Raw genomic sequence first — 25,312 nt, 5'->3', positions numbered from 1 at the left:
TGCTCCACCCAAAGTTTAAACCCAACGGCCTGGCAGAGGTAGTGGCATTTCTATTCAGGCAGCCATGAGGGAGTCCATTGACTTCATGGCTTATTGTCATCTAGCTGATTTCCTTCTAAACTCTTCATTCCACAGGTGTTTATGACCTTCTCTCCTTTTTAGTGGTCTCAATGTTCCACTAATCAAGTTTGCCTTTCTTTGGCAGTTGTACTGTCCATTGGCTCCTCTCAGTAATCCAGCTCCTACTTCACAGTTCTGCAGACTATTTTTAACTCTAGCTAAAAATATTTAACTCACAGGTGGAAATGATAACTTAGGTGAATGTTTACTCAGGTATGGAAATAATGTTTCTGTAAAAATATGCATGCACTATCAAGATGCTCAAGAAGGCTAGATTTTGTTTTATGAATCTGGAAAGGAAATACACATTTTATTCTAATGACTATAAAACTAATGAAACAATATCCTTTGATTACATTTGCCTACTTTGTTGTGTTTTCTTGTGCACAGTACATGATATAGCACATTAATGCATATTCCAATTAAGTTGCATTTGTTTTTCCTTCCATTTTAAGATGCATAATATAATCTTGAGCCCCCAGCATAGGCTGGGGAACTCCCTTCTCGAAAGCACAGTGGCAGAAAGAGATCTTGGAGTCATTATCAATTCCAACATGAACATGGGCTGCCAATGTGAGGATGCGGTCAGTAAGGCCAACTGCACCTTGTCATACATCCACAGATGCATCACAAGCAGGGCCAAGGAGGTGATACTCCCCCTCTATGCGGCACTGGTCAGGCCGCTGTTGGAGTACTGTGTCCAGTTCTGGGCACTACACTTTAGGAGGGATGTGGCCAGCATTGAGAGGGTCCAGAGGTGGGCTACTCACATGATCAGGGGCAGCAGGGCAAACCCTACAAGGAGAGGCTACGGGACCTGAACCTGTTCAGCCTTCATAAGAGAAGGCTGAAAGGGTACCTAGTGGCCGTCTATAAACTTACCAGTGGGGAATGGGAGAGACCCCGTTCACCCGAGCACCATAAACGGCCATAAGTTGTTTGAGATTAAGTTCAAGCTGGACATTAGAAGGCACTACTTCACAGTCAGGGTGGCTAGGATCTGGAACCAACTTCCAAGGGAAGTGGTGCTGGCTTCTATCTTAGGAGTCTTTAAAAAGAGGCTTGATAATTACCTAGCTGGGGTCATATAAGCCCAGTATTCTCTCCTGCCCAGGGCAAGGGGTTGGACTTGAAGATCTACTTAGGTCCCTTCCAACCCTACATCTGTGAATCTATAACCCTGGGCTCCCAGTAAAGCCTCTAGTTTCTATTTAACTGGAAAAAACGTGCTGTTACATTTGATGATGGATCACATCATCTGCACCCTCCTTCCCCCTTTTCAAAATTCTAGATCCACCCATGGAAAGATCCACGCTTCTAGTCATTTTACCACTCTCATTATGTATAAAAGTGCACATGGATACACTATTTCTCTCTGATCCACTGGTGGGGAGGAACATGAGGGTTCAGGTTTCTTTCTGGTGGGTGCGTCTACACATACACCGTTGCTGTGCAGTGACTTATATTACTACACACCAACTGAAAATTACTGTGCAGTATAGTATAGGCACACATCTACATGTGTGTTCTCATACTGTGCAGTAACTATGGTGACTTACACCGACTTGGGCGTAAATTTGCTACCTGCATGATGTACCCGAGTACTTAGTGTGCAGTAAGATATGTGCAGCCGCCTTACTGCACAGTAACCCTGTTTGTGTGGACTGATGCAGGGCTAACTTTAGTCCCACATCAGTCCACGCACAGCAAAACTGCACTGTAACGCCTGCACGTGTAGATGTCAGCATAAAAGCCACTTACTGCTCAGTAACTTACCGATCAGTAAATGCATGTGTAGACATGCCCAGTTTTAATCTGTTGGTCTCTTTTGATGTGGAATTTTGACTGCATGGATGTGGTGAAAAGAATTGTAGAATACAATGCCACCTATGCTTGATCAGAGAAAGAAATATTGATTTCAAAGGGAAGTTTTGCTGTGGACTTTGGTAGGAGTTAGATCACCAGAGATTTCACTTTACTGTATAATCCAAGATAAGAAAGAAGCCTTGGTGGTAGGAGCAGCATTCATGGGTCTGTTATAAAAACACCATGTGTTGTACACACTTCTGCAAAGTCAAATCTAAATATATTATGTTGGTTTTGCTGGTTGCAGTGTTTTGACTGCACACTTCCTCTTAAAATGGTGATAGCAATGGATTGTCCCTGTCGTGAATTTGTGTAACAGCTTAAGAAATCTGTCAATTTTTTTTTACTTCCAAATTCATTTATTTATTTAATTTTGTCTTACTTTTTGTCTTAAAGTACAAGGGAAGCTAGACCCAATGATGTGCAAGGTCCCTTCCAGCCCCTAACAATCTATGAAAAAAGAATTTCATTGATTGATTACTTAAAAGCCATGCTAATTTTTTACTCTTTGTATGTCCTGTGTTCATTTAAGTTTGCTTTTAAATGCATAATCTGTGTTTTCTCCCCAGTCTGTTATCAAGGCATTTACTTCAGTTTGTTTGAAGTGGAAATATCAAACAAAGATCACCAAAAAATGGATCACTTATTAGAAACTTTAAAGGAAAAAGAGTTGGTAAGAACTTTAAGAAAGTTGCTTTCAAGAGAAAATGGGCTTTATTAATTGAACACAGATCCTTAGCTTTGGGAGAAGCATTTCCAGGTCTGTCCCTAAATAATGTGAATAAGAGTCTGTGTGGCTTAGCTCTGAGAAGTAGCTGCGAACTGCCTCTTAAAACAATGATATCAGTCTAGCAGGAGTTGCTCTTTACAGAAACTGTTGATGGTGACAACAGATTACAGATTTTAAACTGCAAACTGGTTTTCAGCCTAAATGAAATACCCTACCTTGAATAGAATACCTTTTATTAGACCAACTCAAATAGTTGGAAACAGTTCTTCTTTGCAAGCCTTCAGGTATAAATACCCGTTGTCAGGCTGAGGAAGCATCTGCAGTTGAGGTGTGCTCTTCCTGGATGCTTTTCCATCTTCTACACACCAACTGCAGATGCTTCCTCAGCCTGACGAAGGGTGTTTATAGCCAAAAGCTTGCAAAGAATATTTTTTCCAGCTATTTGAGTTGGTTTAATGAAAGAGATCAGATTTACCCAAAGAACCTTGTCTGCCTATGTCCTTAGACCCACATAGCTACAACCTATACCCCTGAATAGAAAGCAGCATTCAAGGTAGAGCCTGTCTAGATCTGTGCCCAGCTGGGATTGTTTTATAAAGTAGAATTCAACTGGGTTTTAAAAGCACATACATTAGTTTTCCTTGGACAGTGAGGATATTTATAGATTAGGCTGGTGGAAACTGATTTTAAAAAATGACTGGCCATTGATTAGGTGCCTTGTCTTTAGAGTTCTCCTTTATACCCCCATGGTAACTGTGGTCCAGACAGATATTTGGCACATATCCTCACAAAGCTGCCAGTGCTTCCTGAGTTCTGAAGCTGTAAAGACCAATCCATCTTCTAAAGGGAAATCTCCCCTCTACTGTGGTATGTAATCCTGGACCATGTCTTCTGCAGAGGCTTTTCACAGAGCTCCAGGCGCACTCTCTCTCCTAGCCTGATCTCCAGAGTGCCACAGTAAGACATGATCTCTGCTCTCTAAGTTAGTACTGTCATTTTTGGTTACTGACCTGGCATTTATGTTTTTCTGGGGTTCCTCCACCCCGTTTTGGGTTTTCCTGCCAGTCACTTTCTCTAAATGGAGTTCCTTGACTCATGAGCAAGGGAGCCTGGTATAAATCGGCTTCAAGTGAGGCATGCTTTCACCAGTTGAGGATCTGCAGCCCCTTCTTACTGCTGTCAGAGACTGAATGCATTGGTGGTTAAATTTAGGGCCTGAACATAGGTTGAAAACTTAGAGGAGCCCCTGAGGTGAAGGTGCCACAGCAATGTCCCCTCCAGCTTGTAAACTGAATGCAAATGATAAGAGAACAGGTGTTCCTGCAGCTTCAAACACCAGTCACATTGGACTGCAAATTCTTTTCCGTTTCCTTTTTTTCAAGGGGGAGACGACACGCTTTGCCCCACTCTGCTCTGTTACTTCTGATTTGAATTTCTGTTAGTTAATTTTGATGGTTTGCATTCCCTGGTATATAATGGAAAGTGAAAGTAATTTTACCAGCCTCATTGTTTCACTTTCAACTGTGTGTGGGGCAGTGCACTTCATGCAGCCTAGAAGTGAAAATGAAAGCATCTCAGGGGATCCCTGTCACTGTGCGAAAGCCAGCTGCACCGAGGTCATTGTGCCTTTTTAAAACTTGGATACTTAACAGCAGTCTGGTTTTCCCACTTGTTGTTGCTCCGGGTCTTTTGTAATGCTGAAAAATGACATCACTTTCTTGGATAAACTAAGCTTTCACTCTTCTGTTGTAGCAAATACGGCTTTCATTCTTTTCCTAAACCAGTTCAAAACCATTATGATTTATCATTATAAATATTAGTTGGCTTAGAAATCAAATAATGAAAAGTGTTGAAACATTGGGAAGCTACTGCAAAGGGGTTCTCTCCTTTCTGTGTTTCATATTCATAAGTTAAAAAATGTATTTAAAATGTCATTTCTGGTTTTGTTTGGTGAAACAATCAGAATAATTTTTTGCAGGCTGTAAAACAGTTTTGTTCTTGTCTTTATTTTTTTATTAGGGAACCTTTTCCTACTTGTGATTTTCCATTAACATCCTCAAAGACTTTTAGAACCAGGGGCCTAATGCGATTGTCATTTGTTTGTCTACTAAATACATTTTGATAAAATAATGCTATTAAGAAATATTGTAAGAAGAGATTAGATTAATTTTTGGGGGGATGAAAGGAAGTGAAAGAAACAAACAAAAAAAACCCCTCACTGTAATATCATGGCTGTTTGTTCTAGGTGATCATCAAACACCTGCATGATCAAGGGTTTCTTTTCTTACTCTCCTCCTCGGCATTAACGAGGGATGAAGGTAAGAGTGTAACAAGGGAGAAATCTTTAATGGAGAATTTGGTTGTTTAAATTCTAGGATACTGCCCCTCCCCCCCTATTTTTATTGAAAAACCCACTACATCTCTTTTTTCTTTTAGCAGCTGTTGATCCTGATGAGCCCATCAGTCTCCTTGCCTTGTTTCTCTTCACTTCATCTAGATCAACATATGTAACAGGTAGGGCTGCTTTGTTTGCAACTGTTATATAGATGAAAATATTCAACTTGCTAAAAATATTGTATTTTGATTTATCCAATTCCTGTTTGAGGCATAAAGGGGCATTGGTTTAGCCATCTAAATCATGAATGCCAGTGCAATTAAAAGGAATTGCTTAGCTGTAGATTTTTGCTGGACACTTTCACTAAGAAGCGAGAGTTAAATCCAAGAGCTTTGATGGGTAAAGTACTACTTAAATTCATTGCTGCTTGGGTTTATAATACTGACCTGTATTCCATGCCTAAAAGAGAGGTGCTAGAATCATACAACAGTAAGGCTGGAAGGGACCTCAGGATGTTACAGGTAGTCCAATCCACTGCTCAAGGTGGGATCATCCTTGACTAAGCCATCCCAGTCAAGTATTTGTCTAATCTGCTTTTATGAACATCCATGTATGGATATTCCACAACCTCTTTAGGTAACCTGTTCCAGTGCTTAACTACTCTCTTAGTGAGAAAGCTCTTCCCAAACTTCAACCTAAATTAGTCTTGTTGCCACTTAAGACCATTGCATCTTGTCCTGTCCTCTGAGATTACAAAGAATAGTCTATTTCCGTCCACCATATAGCCACCTTTCAGGTATTTGAAGATTGTTATCAAATCCCACTTTAGTCTTTTCTTCTCCAAGACTGAGGATGATAAAAATAATAATTAGTTAAATAGAATAAAGGTTGCAAAGTTGAGTGCGCACAAATCATGAAATAATTTCACCTCCGTGTTATATACACATAACATTTTGTGTAATACGTTTACACCATATTATATATAGAATTGTAGAAAATGGGGGCTGGCAGGGACCTCTGGAGGTCACATCTAGTCCAACTACCTGCTCAAAGCAGGATCATCCCCAACTAGATCATCCCAGCCAAGGCTTTGTCTAGCCAGGTCTTAAAAACCCCCAAGGATGGAGACTCCACCACCACTCTGGGTAACCTTTTCCAGCGCTTCACCACCCTCGTAGTGAGAAGGATTTTCCTAATATCCAACCTGAACTTCCCTCACTGCAACTTGAGCCAATTGCTCCTTGTCCTGTCATTTGCCCCCACTAAGAATGGTCCAGCTCCATTCTCTTTTCAACCCCCCTTCAGGGAGTTGAAGGCTGCTATTAAATCTCCCCTTAGTCTTTTCTTCTGCAGAGAAAATAAGCCCAGTTCTCTCAGCCTCTTCTCGCAAGTTCTGTCCCCCAGCCCCCAACCATTCTTGTTGCCCTCCACTGGACTCTCTCCATTTTGTCCACATCCTTTCTGTAGTGGGGGGCCCAAAACTGGACATGACTCCAGATGTGGCCTCCCCAATGCTGAATAGAGGGGAAGAATCACTTCCCTCAATCTGCTGGCAGCGCTTCTACCAATGCAGCCCAGGATGCTGTTAGCCTTCTTGGCAAGAAGGCACACTGCTAGCTCCTGTTTAGCTTCTTGTCCACTGTTTCTTTTCTGCAAAGCTGCTGCTTAGCCAGTCAGTCCTCAGTCTGTATGGGTACGTAGGACTGCTCTGTCCTAAGTGCAGGACTTTACACAAGTTCTTATTGAACGTCATGAGATTTCTTTTGGTCGAATCCTTCAATTTGTCTTGGTCTCTTTGAATCCTAGTCCAACCCTCCAGCATACCTACTAGTCCCTCCTGCTTGGGGTTTCATCTGCAAACTTGTTGAGGGTGCACTCCGTCCCATATACAGTGGTGGCATTCATATTCCTTGTTGTATGGCATTCAAGTTCCATTATGTATTTGGGATCCATATTTTTGCTGCCTCACCTGTAGCCTTCTCATTAGTTCAGCACATCAGGAATTGCTTTTGAACAGCTTCACTCTCAAAAACTGAGCTTCTCTTTCTCCTGTAATACAGAGTTTCAGCCTAAAGTGACACCAGCTGCCCTAGGCTTAGAATAGCATTGCTGTTTAGATATCCCATATCATTTTTGGCTTTGGTTTAGGTGAGTCATGCTAAGCTCAAGCCAATAAAACACGATGCAGGGTCTGCCTTCAGTTCTTGTTGCTGTGTTGGTCCTATGGCAGCAATGTGCACGGCGCTGCGCAGTGCATAGAAAACATGCCTACCTTGAATATTTTATAAACTAGAACTGTGGTTCTCAGCCTTTATAGACTCAAGGTACCTGTAGATAGACCCGAGGCACCCCTTGGAAAATGCCAGCTCTTCCTTTTCTACTCTTTCTTGCCTACAGAAAAATAGTAGAGCAGTTTTTTTGTTGCAGAGAACTCAGAAAGACCCCAGCCATGGATTTCTATTTGAAATCTCTGATTTATCTCACAATTCATGTTTGTGAACCTAAGAGTGCTAACATTGTGGCACCCTGTTTGAGAACTGCTGAGCTAGAAAGCAGACAGGACACATGGGGAAATCTAGGGAGTATAGGGGTCATTTCACTTGTATTTTACTTTTACACTTAACTAGAAAGTCTCTGTTCTGGGAGTCATGGAAGAAATGGGCTTATCAAAGGAAGAGATGACTGCAGCTTGGGAAACTGGTGTGAGGAGGGAAACGCCGAGCTACAGAAGGGAGAGAAGGAAACCAAATGGCTTTGTGACTCAGACAGCTGGCAGAACAAAAAGGAGAAAATACAACAGGAGACTGAGTCCAGACTTAGGCTGGAGCAGATTAATGGCAGGATGTGAAAGGGAGTGTGGCTTTTCTTGGGAGTGTGCCTTGCAGGCAGAAGGGAGGAAGGGAGCGAGTGAGTTGAGGGGGATACAGCAAGGTAAGAGATGCACAAATGAATGGGGATCACCCTTTCAGTGGCACTGTTTTGCTCTGTGGACAGCAGGGGCATCCCCAAAGCAGGAGGCATGCTTTTTTGCTGTAGTGCTAATAGGAAATGGTGAGAGTCTGAGGGAATATTTTAGCTGCTGGTAGAAAGGGCACAGCTTGGCGGTGTGGTGGGGAAAGCAGCAGCTGGGCCTGGTTGTAATAATTCTGCAGGAGCATGAGGAGGAGTTGGCTGTTAGTCCGTGATTTGAACCCTGAGCAATAGGAAGGAAGATAGTGGCAGCAGTAGTAAAGGGAAGAAAGGATGCTCTTTGGAAATGACAGTATTTATTATCAGATCACAGAATTGTAACAAAGTAGCTGGAAAAGCCCTCAGGACCTCAAATAGTCCAACCGCCTGCTCAAGCCATCCCGGATATTAGATTAGATTATATCTCTATTCTGGAATTATTTCAACGGTGGCCTGTATCTTATAGTTTCATAGTTTCTAGGGTCAGAAGGGACCTGAACAAATCGTGAAGTCTGACCCCCCACCCCCCCCACCCTCGGCAGGAATGAGTGCTGGGATCATAATACCCCAGCCAGATATCTATCCAGGCTTCTCTTAAGACCCCCAAGGTAGGGGAGAGCACCGCCTCCCTTGGGAGCCCATCTTCTTCAGTGATGTTACACTGAGATTTTAACATTTCATCCACCATCCAGATTTCATTGTGTTGGTCTCTTTCAATGGGACTCACTTGTAAGTTGCTGGTTAATTGTAATCATCTGCAGACCTGTGTTAGCACAGTTCAATCTGACTTGCAGCTTAGGACTGCACTTTCCCCTCTCCGGGGTTAAAAGCATTGCATTTTAGGTTCTTTCCTGGCTGCGAGAAGAGGCCAGGTCAGATCAGTAAGGCAAGCTGGGAATTGCATGAGCAAAGGATGAAAAAGGGAAGAGGAGGGGAGAGATGGAAGCTGAGTTTGCTCAATTGCTGTGTCCTCACTTGAGGCCTCTGAGAGCAAATGTGCTTGCCTTTGAAGCTCTTCATGCAGCAGTGGTGTTATAGCTGCAGCCAAAGTGAGAAGTGTAGACCAAGCCTAACACAAGCACCGGGGCTTTAATAAGTTTGCCACTGCATTCTTCAGCCTAAGGCAGCAGCAAAGGAGTGCCACCAGCCACCCTGCTGGGAGGGAAATCTATTAATTGAGTCTTGCATTTGCAGAGGTTCAAGCTGCTGTTGAGAGGCTGTAGCTGGATCAATAGGGAAATGCATTGCACAGATTGAGCATCTGGGGGAAAAAACCTGTGAGCCACATCTGACTTAAGTTATCCATTGGAGAGGAGGGGTTGAGACAGGCACCCCAGTTCTTGCAGAAGTACTGATGAAGAAAGAGCCCTACCCACAGTGAGACTTCTGTTGCCCTGGGGCTGAAGACAGTGGGTGATGAAATCCTAATCATAGCCCTATTGTAGCCTCCCACCTTGTCATCAATAAGATGAGCAAATTCCCCAGTACATCCAGCTGAGTATATTGTTATGATAATGGCGCTTCCTATTACCATCCCATTGCACTCTAACAACTTCCTATACCATGCTCCCCTCCTTGCCTTCTGCAAAGGACACTGCATGTCTTAGCTTAGAAACATCACCTTCCAGTAATGTCAATGACTTTTTCCTTTGCCTACAGTAGAATAGTAAAATAGTACAGATCCTGAGGGCAGCAGCTAAACAGGCAGACAAACCATATCATTCAGCTTTATTTTGGGACGTCTTTAATAAGTCATCCCTTAAACCTTACCTTTGCATGGAAACAAAAATTCAGATACTCAAAATTTTGATTACCCAAATTTTCAGTATTCCATGGGATCACTCAGACAGTTGGATCAGACTGCATTTGATATGTAATATTCCATGCTTTACTCTAAATCTTCTGGATTTCTTCCTTGATGGAGAAGCTAATGGAAGAGCATTATTTCCTACTTGATTCTAAGGAGCCTCCTCAGCTTTGGACCTCCATAAATCTCTGTAATGCTAGCAACAGTGGATGCATCTACATGTGCCATTAAGGTGCTGTAAAGTCCGGCGTAGTTCATGCGGGAGTCTGCTGCTCTTGTGCACAGCATCTATATGTGCACCCCGGACTGTAGCAGCTTGAGCTGGGGCGGAGCAGCCCTGGGCTGGCAGGGGGTCTGGGGGGTGGGGGGTGGTCAGCCCCAGGCTCCAGGTGGCAGTGTCGGGGCTGGCTGGGGCACAAGGGTGCTAAAGTACAAGAGCTAGGTGGCAGGCAGCCCCTGTACTTCAGCACTCTTGTGCCCCAGCCAGCCCCTGCCACCATCTACGTATGTATTTCAGCAGAGTTAAGTACTTCACCGTAAGATAGTACAGTCCCAAACTTTCAGTAGAGTTAGTTGCGTTACTACACCCAAATACTGACACGTGTAGATGACGATGCTTTACTGCATAGCTAATTAGTCAGCTCCTCAATAAAGTGCACATGTAGATGCACTAAGTTACAAGCATCCATCCAAGCAAAGAGAATGGTTCTTTTTTTTTTTTTTAATTGATGTTCGAAATATTTTTTCTCTCCAGGACAGAAACAGGACTTGAAACTTGAAAACAAAAGCAGCAATCTATCTCTAAAAGTCTCCTGCATTCTACCGGGCCTTCGCTACGCCTATCTTGAAGCCACAAAGTGCCCGTTGAGTGCAGGCAGCCACTCCAGTCTTCTGATTAAGCATTACTTCCAGGAGTTTGCCAAACTTGATAAAAACACACCAGCAACTTCCAGCAAAAAAAACAAACTTCCCCCTTGTTTTCACATATCACCAGACATGCCTGAATGTCTCGATTCTTCTGACCAGTGGCAAAAACAGGTAGTTTCTCAGCTGCAGATGTACCTCCGTGATCCTGGCAGCTACACTTTGGAAATGTCTGCAGCTTCTGACTGTTTGGCTGGCAACCCTCCGCCCTTATGCTGTGACTCGACTGGGACTTGCAATGCTGATGTGTCTTTAGTTTTGCCTCCTGACTCTGTTCTTCCAGACATAGCTGCCGAGATAAGGGTTGAAACTGAAAAACCTAAGCCCACAGCAGGACTGAACCCAGGGAGTGAAGACACCACAGCCAACACCAACCCAGCAAGTAATGTGAAGTTGCAGCAGAGTAAGAGAAAATCCAGCAGGGCCATGGTAACGAATACCAGGAAGAAGTGGGCCCCTTTAAAGATGCTTTCGGTGGTGGACACTAACCGAAACAGACAAGGAACCAAAAAGATCAAGGTGAACATGACTTTCCCATTTCCCAAGAAACAAGGGCTCACGACGTATTCGAATGAGCCTACACTCAAGTTGGCCAATTTGCAGTTTCCACACAGAAGGAAAAGAGGTAAGCATCACAAATCCCAAGGAGATCTTCACAGGTAAGTGCAATACACATACAGAGCTTAAAACTCTATCACAGTAGTCTTAGGCAGGTAAAAGTTTAAGTAATAATAATATCCCAGGCAGGAAACTCAGTTTCCAAACCTACGGTTGTTACTAGTTGAATGAATAATACCATATCTTCTTACATACCACTCCCTGCCCCAAATAAAGCATGCACATTTGATTTTTGGAAAGAAAAAAAGTTTTTTCTAGAGTTGTAGCTGATTGTGTGACGTGGAGTAAGTTCTCCTGAGAACATAGAGCAGCAGGTCCCAAACCCACCAGTCGTACGCAGACAAACTGGAAAGTAGTATGTGGAAGGCCGGGGGGAATGGCACACGCACACAGACACCCAGCTGCAGCCTGCTGCAGGCAGCTGGGAACACAGTCCAGCCACGTGTGGAGCAGTGCCCAGCAGGTAGGTGTGTTGGGAGGAAGGGATGTGTGGGAGTGTTGCAGATTAAGGCCCCCATGATTTCATAGATTTTATAGACATTAGGGCTGGAAGGGACCTCGGGAGATCGAGTCCAGCCCCCTGCCCAAGGGGCAGGAAGTCAGCTGGGGTCATAGGATCCCAGCAAGATAAGCACCCAATTTGCTCTTGAAGGTGTTCAATGTAGGTGCTTGAACCACCTCCGATGGCAGACTGTTCCAGACCTTGGGGGCAGAGGCAGGACTGAATGGGCTCCTGGGGAGGGAGATGGTGGGAGCCCTAGGTGTGTCATCCAGGGGCTCAGGAGAGCTCCTGCCACTGTGCACACCATGCAGTAGGCACAGGGAGCATCTACCCCCTGGGTTTGTGCGCAAGGCGGCTGCCGTTGCCTCGGGAGCGGCGCACGACACCATGTGCCTTCCATGCACTGGCTGTCCAGCAGCAGCATGCACATGGCGTCACGTGTGGCTCTTGAGGCGCAGAGCTCAGCATGCAGCAGCAGCCGCCTCCACCTCGCACATAAATCCAAGGGGCTGGTGGTCCTCATGCCTACCCTGGGGTGTGCACAGTGATGGGAGACCCCCATGCCCCTGGAAAGTCCCAGGTCACTCTGGGAAGGGCCACATCCTTCTGTGCTGGCTCTGTGAGGGGACACTGCTTAGCTGAGGCAGGATGCCAGGCTTGGGAGTGCTTCTGGGTCCAAGCTCAGCCTCCCTGTGAGCAGGGCAGAGCTGGCCCCCCACAGGGACCTGGTCACAGGAGCTCCCGGGAATAGCAGCCACAGCTGCCCCAATCTGCTTGGGCCCCAGCCTTGCCTACTCGCAACTCCCCTCAAGGGGCCAGGGCAGGAAGCAACATTGGAGAGTGCCTGAGAGCCAAAAGTGAGGCGTACACCTGGTGGAAGGGAGGGGCTATCACCAAGGAGGAATACTCCTTGGCCTGTGAGTGTAGGAGGGCCATTAGGAAGGCCAAGGCAGGGGTGGAGCTCAGGCTAGCGACCAGGATTAAGGACAACAAAAAGTCCTTCTTCAAATACATTGGGAGTAAGAAGAGGGCACTGGGTAATGCAGGGCCCCTGCTAGACTCAAATGGTAATCTTGTGGCTACACAGACGAGAAAGCTGAAATATTTGACAAGCTCTTTGCCTCTGTTTTCTTGGACGGGGACCAGGACAGCTCTCCCACCAAAGGTAGGGGCAATCCTGGGGATAGCACTACTAGGCCTCAGGTCTGCGCAGATGTAGTTAGGGATCTTCTGGAAAGGCTGGGTATTTTTAAATCTGCGAACCCTGATGCCCTCCACCCACAGGTGTTGTGAGAGCTGGTGGGGGTCATTGCTGTGTCCTTGGCCTGGCTGTACAAGCTATCGTGGTCCATGGGCCAGGTGCCTGGAGATTGGAAACTAGCTAATGTGGTCCCCATTTATACGAAAGGGAGAAAGGAGGACCCAGGAAACTATAGGCCCATAAGCCTAGCATCAGTCTTGAGGAAAACCCTTGAAAAAATTATCAAGGAGCACATCTGTGGGGGCTGGCAGGGGACATCATGCCCAGGGGAAATCAACATGGGTTCATCAAAGGCAGGTCCTGCCTGACCAACCTGATGGTCTTTTATGACCAGGTCCCTATCTTCAAAAAGGGAAAAAAAGAGGACCCGGGAAATTACAGGCCAGTTAGTCTGACCTCAATCCTGGGTAAGCTCTTTGAAAAAATTATCCTGGCACACATCCAGGAGGGCCTTGCGGGGGAATGCATGCTCAGGGGCAACCAACATGGGTTCATCAGTGGCAGGTCTTGTCAGACCAACCTGGTGGCCTTTTACGATCAGGTCACCAAATCATTAGACGCAGGGGTTGCTGTGGATGTAGTCTTTCTGGACTTCCGGAAGGCTTTCGACACTGTCTCTCACCCTGTCCTCATCAAAAAGCTGGGAGACTGTGGTGTCGATGCCCACACGGTCAAATGGGTCGCCAACTGGTTGGAGGGCCGCACCCAGAGGGTGGTAGTGGATGGGTTCTTCTCGACCTGGAAGGACGTGGGCAGTGGGGTCCCCCAGGGCTCGGTCCTCGGGCCCGCACTGTTCAACATCTTCATCAGTGACTTGGATGACGGGGTAGAAAGCACCCTGTTCAAGTTTGCTGATGACACTAAGATGTGGGGGGATGTGGGCGCACTAGAAGGGTGCAATAGGCTACAAGCTGACCTTGACAGGTTGCAACGGTGGGCGGATGAGAATAGGATGGGGTTTAGCACTGATAAGTGCAAGGTGTTGCACATGGGGAGGAAGAACCGGCACCACACTTACAGGTTGGGCAACTCCCCTCTTGCCAGCACGGAGACGGAAAAGGATCTTGGAGTCGTCATTGACTCCACGATGAACATGGGCCGGCAGTGTGGGGAGGCAGTCAAGAAGGCCAATCGTACCCTGTCATGCATCCACAGATGCATCTCGGGCAGGTCCAGGGAGGTGATCCTCCCCCTCTATGCGGCACTGGTCAGGCCGCAGCTGGAGTACTGCGTCCAGTTCTGGGCCCCACACTTCAAGAGGGACGTGGACAATATGGAAAGAGTTCAGAGGAGGGCCACTCGTATGATCAGGGGTCAGCAGGGCAGGCCTTATGAGGAGAGGCTACGGGACCTGAACCTGTTTAGCCTCCACAAGAGAAGGTTAAGGGGGGACCTTGTGGCCTGCTACAAACTGGTCAGGGGGGATCAGCAGGTATTGGGGGAGTCCCTGTTCCCCCGTGCGCTGCCAGGAGTGACCAGGAATAACGGTCACAAGCTGGCGGAGGGTAGGTTTAGATTAGATATTAGGAGGCGCCACTTCACAGTCAGGGCGGCTAGGGCCTGGAACCAGCTTCCAGGGGAAGTGGTGCAGGCTCCTAGCCTGGGGATTTTTAAAAGGAAGTTAGATGAGCACCTTGCCGGGGTCATCTGACCCCGGTGCTCTTTCCTGCTAAGGCAGGGGGTCGGACTAGATGATCTTCCTAGGTCCCTTCCGACTCTAGCTACTATGAAACTATGAAACTAGGTAACTAAATCCCTAGATGATGGTGTTGCTGTGGACGTAGTCTTTCTGGACTTTAAGAAGGCCTTTGACACTGTCTCTCACCCCATCCTCATTAATAAATTGAGCAACTGTGGCACTGATGCCTGCACAGTTGGATGGGTCAAAAATCGGCTGATGGGGCGCACCCAGAGAGTGGTGGTGGACAGGTCGTACTCAGCCTGGAGGGATGTGGCAGTGGGGTTCTCCAGGGCCTACACTGTTCAACATCTTCATCAGTGACTTGGACGAGGGAGTGGAAAGCACGCTGTCCAAGTTTGCCAATGACACCAAGATGTGGGGAGAGGTAGGCATGCTCGAAGGGAGAGAGGCTGCTTAGTTTCATAGTTTCTAGGGTCGGAAGGGACGTGAGCAGATCATCTAGTCCGACCCCCTGCCATGGCAGGAAAGAGTACTGGGGTCAAATGACCCCAGCAAGGTGTTCATCCAGCCTCCTCTTAAACACCCCCAGGGTAGGAGCCTGCACCACTTCTCTTGGAAGCTGGTTCCAGATCCTAGCCACCCTGATCGGGAAGTCGCGCCTCCTGATATCTAACCTAAACCTACCCTCTGCCAGCTTGTGACCGTTATTCCTGGTCACTCCTGGCAGTGCTCGGGGGAACAGAGACTCCCCCAATGCCTGCTGGTCCCCCCTGAGTAGTTTATAACAGGCCACAAGATCCCCCTCAGCCTTCTCTTGTGGAGGCTGAACAGGTTCAGGTCCCATAGCCTCTCCTCGTAGGGCCTCCCCTGCTGTCCCCTGATCATGCGAGTGGCCTCCTCTGGACCCTCTCCATGTTGTCCACATCCCTCCTGAAGTGCGGTGCCAGACCCGGACGCAATACTCCAGCTGCGGCCTGACCAGTGCCGCATAGAGGGGGAGGATCACCTCCCTGGACCTGCTCGAGATGCATCTGTGGATGCAGGACAAGGTGCGGTTGGCCTTCCTGACCGCGTCCCCACACTGCCGGCCCATGTTCATCTTGGAGTCAATGATGACCCCCAGATCCCTTTCTGCCTCCATGCTAACCTGTAGGTATGGTGCCGGTTGTTCCTTCCGAGGTGCATCACCTTGCACTTGTCTGTGTTGAATCCCATCCTATTCTCGTCCGCCCACCCTTGTAACCTGTCTAGGTCTGATTGTAGCCTGTTGCATCCTTCCAGTGTGCCCAGGCCCCCCCACATCTTAGTGTCATCAGCAAATTTGAACAGGGTGCTTTTTACCCCCTCGTCCAAATCACTGATGAAGATGTTGAACAGCGCGGGCCCGAGGACCGAGCCCTGGGGAACCCCACTGCCCACGTCCTTCCAGGTTGAAAAGGACCCATCCACTACCACCCTCTGGGGGCGGCCCTCCAGCCAGTTGGCGACCCATTGGACTGTGTTGGTGTCTACACCACAGCCCCCAGTTTCTTAATGAGAACGGGGTGAGAGACAGTGTCAAAAGCCTTCCGGAAGTCCAGGAAGATTATATCCACTGCTACCCCTGCATCTAATGATCTGGTGATCTGATCGTAAAAGGCCACCAGGGTGGTCTGACAGGACCTGCCACTGATGAACCTGTGTTGGTTGCCCCTAAGCATGCAGTCCCCCGCTGGCCCCCCCCGGATGTGTGCCAGCATAATTTTCTCGAACAGCTTGCCTGGGATCAAGGTAAGACTAACCAGCCTATAGTTTCCCGGGTCCTCCTTCCTGCCTTTTTTGAAGATGGGGACCACGTTGGCCCTCTTCCAGTCCTCCGGTACCTCACCAGAGCACCACAAGTGCTCGTAAAGCCGTGCCAGGGGACTTGCAATGACCTCGGCCAGTTCCTTTAGAACTCTAGGGTGGAGATCATCCAGACCGGCTGACTTGAATACGTCCAACCCCTCCAGAAGCTCCCTAACTAAATCCTCGCTAACCCGTGGCCCAGGTGTGCCTCCCCCGGGGCACGAGGGGGGCCCAGCAGGGAGGTGGCTGTCCTGGTCCCTATTTAGGAAGACGGAGGCAAAGAAATCGTTAAACATGTTAGCTTTGCCATCTGGTGTGACGACCAAATTTCCCAACGCGTCCTGCAAGGGCCCTACATTACCCGGGACCTTCTTTTTACCCCCTACGTATTTAAAAAAGGACTTCTTATTGTCCTTAATCTGGGAAGCTAGCCCCAGTTCCATCTCTGCCTTGGCCTTCCTAACTACCCCCCTTCATCCCCGAGCAACTACAGAATAGTCCTTCCTGGTGATGACCCCTGCTTTCCATTGGGTGTAAGCCTCCTTTTTAGCAAGGAGACATTCCCGGATGCTTTTGGTGAGCCACGGAGGCTTGTGTGCTCTCCTGCTCCCTTTGATCCTCGTTGGGATTACCTTCCTTTGGGCTTGGAGGATCGTCTCCTTAAGGAGCAACCACTTTCCTTGGACACCTGGCTCCCCTCCCTCCCGGGACCTCAGCGCTTCTCCAACTATCCTCCTTAGCTTGTTGAAGTTTGCCCTCCTAAAATCTAGGGCCGCTGCCTAACTTGCAGTTCGATTTAGACAGACTACAGAAAATGCAGGGTGCTGCACCTGGGGAAAAGGAATCCACAGCATAGATACAAGCTGGGGAGCTCCCCCCTTGTGAGCACAGAGGCAGAAAGGGATCTTGGAGTCATTATTGACTCCAAGATGAACATGAGCCACCAATGCCAGACTGCAGCCAGCAAAGCCAACTGTACCTTGTGCATCCAAAGATGCAGCTCAAGCCAGTCCAGGGAGGTGATCCTACCCCTCTGCGTGACCCTGGTCAGGCCATAATTGGAGTACTGCGTCCAGTTCTGGGCACCGCATTTTAAGAAGGATATGGCCTGCCTTGAGAGGGTTCAGAGGAGGGCCACCCGCTTGGTTGGAGGGCAACAGGACAGGCCCTATGAGGAGAGGCTGAGGGACCTGAACCTGTTCAGCCTCAGCAAGCAGAGGCTGAGGGGGGATTTGGTGGCTGCCTACAAACACATTAGGGGAGATCAGTAGTAAGTAGAAAGGGCCCTATTGCCCCCAGCAGCACCCGGGGTGATGAGGAACAATGGCCAGAAGCTGCTGGAGAATAGGTTCAAGTTAGAGATTAGGAGGCACTATTTCACTGTTAGGGTGGCTAGGATCTGGAACCAACTTCCTAGGAGTGAGGATCACTTCCCTACCTTGGGTAAATTCAAAAAGATGTTGGACAAACACCTGTCTGGGGTTGTGTGATCCCAGCGTGTGCTCCGTCCGGTGGCGGGGAGTCAGACTAGATGATCTGTTCAGGTTCCTTCTGACCCCAAACTACTATGAAACACTTACTGCATATTAATATAGTTAATAATTATATATCCTGCCATGTACCCCCCAGCCCAGTTTTGGTTTTCTGACATGCCAGCTGTCCTGCACCTTACAGGGTGCACATTGCAGTTTTTTCAGTACTCCGGCCAAAAATGTTGCCTGCCCCTGGCTTACGCTGTCTTTTTTCCAATTGACAATTGTTTGAGATGGCTACTGTAACTGATAAAACAATGTTTGATGGTTACTAAGGGTTTTGATGTTGTTCTAATACGTAGCCTGTGACCTATGTGTATGAAAAATGTGCTGGTGGTACTTAAGGCTGTATCATTTTAAATTGGCGGTGCTCAGTCTGTCAAAGTTTGGGAACCGCTAGCATGGTGTGGTCAGGAAGTGTGGCAGCAGGAGTTGCCTGGTGCCTGCTGCCTCACCCAGACAGTCTTCAGGTATGCCATGCTTTTTGGATGCTCTATATTTCCATGAGGACTTACTGTATGTCACAGAAGGTAGGACCTCACATCCTTGCAAGGGCAGTAGCAAGACTGCTGGTTCTTTACTGTAAGTAGCCCTTTATACAAGTCCCTGTAAATACAGTGTTGTCTCCACGTCACAAGCCTCATCAAGACGATACCAGCAGCGTACTTGCTGCCTCAGACACAGGCTGTACTGCTCGGCCAACAACTGTAGCTGTGAGAGAGTTAAAAAAGGACCCCACTGCCTTGGCAGCTGCAAGACCCGCTCTGTGTCTCGTACAGGATGGTATGGATTAGGAGTGATCCCACCTCAGGGAGGGGGTTGCCGTAGATGACCTCCAGAGGTCCCTTCCAGCCCTACTCCTTTATGATTTGTGGGGGAAAGTTGCATATTATATGTGAGAAAATACGGTTTCCCTTCCTGGTTTTAGTTTAGGCTTCGTTACAGGGGAATGGCATTCTTGGTACAACCCCCATGACAGTAGGTGAAGAAAACATTGCAGTGAACTTAGTCTGAATGCCTTGATTATAAAAAATAGCGTTTGATCTCCAACAGCTGCCCCAGGCATTGTACAGTAGTAGTGTCCGTATCAGTTAGTCGCTGTAGTGGGAGCATGTCTTTAATACAGGTCAGATTGAACTGGTGACTTTCACAGTGGTTTCTATTCATCGTGCCTTGGAGTCCGTGAGCCTGGCTGTAGCGCTTACATTTGAGACTCCCAGTTCCAGCCAGCGCTGCACTTCACTGCCTTTGAAAATTATGCCAAAGCTTCTGCTTATAGTAAAAATGCTGAGCGGTGTGAGCCAAGTGCATGGAAGCCACAGGGGATGCTAAAGAGATACCCCTGGGTCTCAGGCAGGAGGACTCTCGAGACTCCTTGAATTTTCAGAGAGAGCAGAAGTGTTGACAAATCACACACTTAGAAGCTCACAAGCCAGACTTTAATTTTTAATAAGCCCTCGCTGGTCCCTTTCAACCATAATGTGTGCTAGACCCCCAGCCAGTTTTGCAGTTGAGGACAGCTCTTTTGTCACTGCTTGCTTGTGAGCACTTTCTTTTCCATTCCTAAATCTAGTAAGTCAGTATTCTGTTTTAAAGAGAGGTTTAATGAAAAGGACTTTTCTTCATCCCAGGGGCTGAAGTGCTGTCTGCAGAATTTGTGCATCGAACGCAGTCTGAACCCACACCCAAAGGCACCTTCCCTCCTGACGATGCTGCTTTGACAACCCAGAGACCAAAGAAGCTGAAGGAAATGGATGCAATAAAAGTTCCAGACACTGAGAAAGTCTCAAAGCAAGTGAAAAGTAAGACGATAAAAAGTATAGCTCCAGGCAGCTGTAAGCCCAGAGCCAGAAAGCAATTGGAACCGGGTAAGAAAGTTCTTTCATCTAAAATGTGAGGCATATTGTTCATGCTTGATCTGGCTTTGATTTATTCGCCGTTTCAACTGCTTTGAGCCCCACCCTAGTCTCAGCCAGTCTCCTAGGAAAATGTGCAGCTCATGGATGGCTCAGAGCACTGCTTTAACAGCTCAGAACACTTCGAGCTGTTAAACCGGTTTAAAGCAAATTGGCTTGCGTCTCATAGCCTCGATTTGCCATGGGAATCTCACCAATTTTGCAGGGGGGGCGTTGCCTGTTGCATAAATCCAGTGGTTTTAAAAGAACTGGGATTGTCACACCCTGCAAAGTGAGTTTCCAAAGGAATGTGGAAAGCTTTTTGATATAACACGTGCAAAAGTTGGCTCGTGGAGAGTCTGCGTCTAAAACTGAGAACTGGTGTGACCATGCCAAAATCAATGGTGGAACAGGAGGTTCATTATACTCTTAAATGAGGTGTGTGTTTTTCACACTCATGCTACAACATCCTGATCTTCAGCTGCCTCCAGCCTTTCTTGCTGTCTGGCCCCTTTGTTAGGTAGAGAGGAGACTTTGAAGTGTGTTCCTACTTCCTGGACTCGGATTGCAAATACTTATTGGTCTCTCTTGCTATGGTCCATAAAAAATAAACAGAGCTTTCTGTCATGTATTTGCTATGCTGTGGGGTCAGATTCTAGGAGATGCCAGACCCGTGTCTCAGTCTGCATAAAGAGTATGGTCTTTGAAGGGAACGTGCACAAACTCTGCTCTCAAAAGAACTAATTATGCATCAAGGGGGTCTTTTATTTGCAACTGCAGAGAGAATCAAAAGCAAAACACCACGTTGCTGCAAGATGAAGGCTGCGTGTGCAAAATGTCATGTTAAAACAACTTATTTGGGACATATGTAGTGTTGTTGCCTGCCAGTTGGATGGTTACATGTACACTTGTTTATACAGTGTATGTGCAAAGTAGGCAAATTCAGGTTCTTTTAGATTTGCAACCCCTTGCTTTATGGACAGCCCTTGCCACAATATAACCTTAAGTCCTATCCTAAAGTATGACTGTAACACTAATAATGGTGACATTGACCTCTGGTGTCTCTTGAACTTTACTGCAGATTGGCCAGCTTGTTGTTGGAGAACTGTCTTTTTACTTGTCACCTGAAGTCACCTGTAGGAGTAGAGCTGTACTTTACGCGTTTCTTCTGATAGAATATGTAACCTTGTATTTTTCTCATGCAGCAAAAAAGGAGTCGTTCTCCCTCTCACCAAATGAAGCCCCTTTGAAAAGTCAAGGGACAGCTGGTGATACAAATGAGGCTTACACAGAAAGTGTTGGCACTCAAGACATCGACCTGTCTCTGAAAGGAAGTAACTATGAATCTCATGCCTTGAATTTGCTGGCTGACCTCGCTCTGGGCTCTTGCATTCCCCCAATTATTCCTAAAGACAATAGTGCCGCCTTACCTCCGGGCACTGCAAAGGAGCAGCGCCGTCTTCATAAGAAGAAGCCCTCACGAGTGGCTTCTGACCACGAATATCACCGGGTGGATAAGCAATCGAAGGGAGGATCTTCATCTAGCAAAACACATAACCATAAACTTTCATCTCCTGAAAAATCTGAATCAAAAGAGGGCTTTGCTTCTAGCCCAAAAGAGAAAATCCCTGTGATTTCCAACAAGAAGAACAGCACCAGCCCTAACTCTACAAAAGCTCGGACGTTGCCCTCTAAGGAGGGCATAGAGATGTTAGAGGGGAGCAAGTACTCTACTATCTCCTCAGAGCATTCTTATGCCTCCTTGATGTCCGAGCACCCTAAAAAACAGGGTCACTCAAAAGGAGCGCAAGGTTCTTCCCTCTCCAAGAATGGAGCCAAAAACCCCAAGACCGGCCCACTCATTGGGAAGGTGCTGCCCTTCCGGCATCAGCAGAACAACACTCACATGCCAAAGCAATTCAAGGACTTGGTGGTAAAGCCCAGGTTGAAAGAGGACTTCTTCAAATCGCACACAGTGAACAGCTGCGACGGGTCTGTCAAAGTGACATGCCAGTGGGAAGCCGAGTACCTCTTCAGTCTAGATAGCCAGTACACCAAAGACTCCTTAGAGAAAACCGTCATTCGGGCTCTACACGGGTAGGTGCTGAGGCCAGAAATGTTGCACTGCAGTTAATGCCATGTCTCTGCTGTGCTCTTGAAGTGTTTTGGGAAACTGGGTCTATGTGGGCTCATCTATACTAGGGCACTTCTGCCCCTGTAGCAGAGTCAGCAGTGGAGATGTGGTATGTTGGCAGTAGAAGCAATGGTTTTTCCTGGCTTTACTACACTTTCCCCTGACTGACATAAGTTGGACAGCCCTGGCCTCACTTACGAGCAGCTTGGAGCTGCACACCGCACAGCCTCTTTGGGCAGGCTGTGCAGCCCCTGTCCCTCCCCACACCAATCACATGAACAGGTGTGGGTAGCACAATCCTCTCCTTGCATGGGCTGTGGAGTCTGTAGGCCTCTGCAGGCTGCTCAGCCCACAGCCAGTGGCGGGGAAGGAAGTAAAAGCTGGAGGAGGGAGAGGGAGTCTGGAGACCCTGGCAGCAGCAGGAGGAGCAGTGGCTGGACAGGACCTTGGAGGCTTCTGGCCACCAGTTGGACAGCCCTGATACAGGCCAGTGAAATCCCTCTTGTCAGCAGTATGGTGTCCACACCCAAGGGTTTTGTCAGCAGAGCTATATTGGTTGTGAGAGGGCATGGTCTTTACATACATACCATATATGCTGGCATACAACACCTACCTTTTCCCCAAAAACCAGCTGATGGAAATTTTGGTGCACGTTATATGTGAGAAATACAGTAAAATAAAAATAAATAGGGTAATACCAAGTAAAAGCGGAAGTAAAATCTGCAGCCATCCAGAGGGAGCAGAACCATGAGCAGGCTCAGCTCCCTGGCTGCTGCTGCTCAGTTACCCCCGACAGGGTAAGATCTTTTCTTTCCTTTATTCCATCTTTCCAAAACAAGGTGCATCTTCTATTCCAGGATGTGTTGTATGTGAGAGAATATGGTATTTGGAGCAGCAGAACTTTGTCATCCAGCTCTGGCCTTTTCTGATTGCTGACTGCTTGTTTTATATCAAGTTAAAGGAACCTAGGATCTCTGCTTTTTCATCTGTACCTGGCATTCGCATCCAGTCAACTGAGAGCAGAGATACCACATGCTGATTTCTGTCTACCTCTTTCAGAGAAATTGGAAGGAAACCCCCCATATATCAGCCTCATTTGTGATGCCATAGAACCATGGTGCTCAACCTTTTTCCCCCATCAGGTCAAATGGGTTATGCCCCATCTGTCCGCAGGCTGGATCCCACTTGTGCTCCAGGGCTGGTGCAGTGGGCACCATCCAGCCACATGGAGGGACATGGGGGGCAGCCCAGGTGCAACCAGGCCCCTGAGGGGAAGGCAGTATCATAGTGCTTAGGGTTGGAAGGGACCTAAACAGATCATCAGGTCCGACCCCCTGCCCCAGGCAGGAATGGGTGCTGGGGTCATATGGCCCAGCTCCACAGGGAAAAGGGAAGAGGACATGGGCCACTCTTACCCAGCCCTGCAGGAGGGGAAGGGGGCATGGCCTGGCCCTGCGGGGGAAAGAGGGTTTGGCTCAACCCCATCCTGGCCCTGCAGGGGCATGACCCAGCTGCACAGGGAAAGGGGGCTTGGCTTGGTCCTGGAGGGTGGTCAGGGGATGTGGCCCATCTGCAACTGGCAGTGCAGAGCTTGGGGTTTGGGAAATTGGCAGGGGAGGGAGGGAAGTGACCATATTAGTGGCCACCATTCCCACTGCTAAATTTCCCACCCCATGGGGAGCCCTGCAGCCAGATGTAGGGGCTCTTCCACAGACCACATGGCCCATGGGCCAGAGGTTGAGCACCCCTGTCCTAGAATAAATGCATCATACTAGAGACTGCTGAATCCTTTGAGCTGCTGGGATTGGATTTTGCAAAACCACTCACAGAAATGAGGCAGGGGTTCACAGGAGTGTTTGTTTTCCATCCAGGCCCTGGAACCCTGATTTACCTGATGACGTGGAAGACAAGAAGCTGATACTTCATATGTGGATCGCTCTCTTCTACAGCAAGCCGAGTAAACTCCTAAACAGTACAAGGAAGGTGGTAGAGCACAGCAACCCTGAAAAATATGTATCCTTAAACAGTACCCTGGACCCTTTTGAACTAAGTGAGGATGGCGAGGATTTTTTGGGCTTGGAAAAGTGCCCTGCGGACTCTTCATCTGAGGCTAAACAGACTTCTAGCTGTAGCCAGGATCCTCTGGAACTAAACAACGATCCTGAGGGATCACTTGGCTTGGAGAAGTGCCCTGCAGATTCTCAAGGGGAGGCTGAACAGACTTCTGGCACTGTCCCTGACACAACATCCTCCCCCTCTGGACAATGGCTGTCTGGCGACGAACCATCAACCACGAGTTGTGTCGAGACCTGTTCCCTCGACAAGTGTCCTGATCCCAGCAGGCTGCTTTTGAGAGATGGGCCCCAAGACGTCACTGCTGGTGAATGTGTGAATAGTGTTGGTGCCTTCTCTAAGGTAAGATTGTGGATTTCTGTTCATGCATATAAGCCAGGACAGCGCAACTTAAATAACTGCCTCCAATCCAGGGGATGTCCATTCTGCAGTCATTGGTGGGACTTCACTGTAGTGCAGAGATATCCAAACCAGCATCCAAGTAAGTAGTCCAGATACAAAAGCCTGGAGCTCAGGGCAAAGGCCACCGAAGAAGCTGGATGACCAATGTATTGCTGTGGCTAGACTTTAGTGCCTGCAGTGCTTACATCATCTAAGTCAAGGTCAGGTACTTTCAGCACACGGGTCCCACTGGAGTGACCTTTACCCCTCTCTCCTGGGTTCATTGAGCAGTGTCTGGGCTCTGGAAGAAGCCATATCCATCCTTCTGTCAGGGGCTGGTTACCACAGCACAGTACCTTTTAAAGGAGAGGAAGGCACTAAGGTAGAAAGTAGCATTAGGACTCATGGAGGGTTTGAGCACTTTCTGGTAGCAGGAAACAGAAGTGATTCTGAATTGAATAACACTATACAAATGCTGAAGTCCAAAATTCAAGCGTCAGAATTTCTCTTCAGGGAAACAACTGGTGTCACACATGCCTGGAAAGAGGACAGGAGCATTTTCTCTCCTTTCTTCATTCTTTAGACACGAGTAATGATGGTTGATTCCATAGAGGAAACACTGAGAACCTTGCTTCACTAATGTTTCTGTCCTGTTTTCAATTTATGGATTCATCTTGATGCTGATTGTGAGAGTCATAACTCATCCATTTTAAAAT

General features: G+C 47.6%; 1 protein-coding gene across 4 annotated transcripts in view; it reads left to right on the top strand.

The window, feature by feature from the left end:
* TASOR2 (transcription activation suppressor family member 2) overlaps positions 1-25,312 on the top strand; it is a 79,474-nt gene that overhangs the window by 31,775 nt on the left and 22,387 nt on the right. For 2 of the 4 annotated variants that reach the window (XM_090041519.1, XM_090041520.1), the window contains exons 11-17: positions 2,556-2,659; positions 4,962-5,034; positions 5,156-5,230; positions 10,562-11,356; positions 19,745-19,981; positions 21,214-22,105; positions 24,014-24,557. In XM_090041519.1, the coding sequence (XP_089897645.1) occupies positions 2,556-2,659; positions 4,962-5,034; positions 5,156-5,230; positions 10,562-11,356; positions 19,745-19,981; positions 21,214-22,105; positions 24,014-24,557 (2,720 nt within the window). Of the gene's footprint in view, positions 1-2,555; positions 2,660-4,961; positions 5,035-5,152; positions 5,231-10,561; positions 11,357-19,744; positions 19,982-21,213; positions 22,106-24,013; positions 24,558-25,312 lie in introns of all 4 variants that reach the window. The other 2 variants (XM_090041517.1, XM_090041518.1) reach the window with 1 other exon arrangement.

This window comes from Crocodylus siamensis, chromosome 4, assembly GCF_052110815.1.
Source record: "Crocodylus siamensis isolate JL-2025a chromosome 4, ASM5211081v1, whole genome shotgun sequence".
In the NCBI taxonomy this organism is placed as follows: Eukaryota; Metazoa; Chordata; order Crocodylia; family Crocodylidae; genus Crocodylus; species Crocodylus siamensis.
This window is presented reverse-complemented; position numbering and strand designations above follow the sequence as displayed.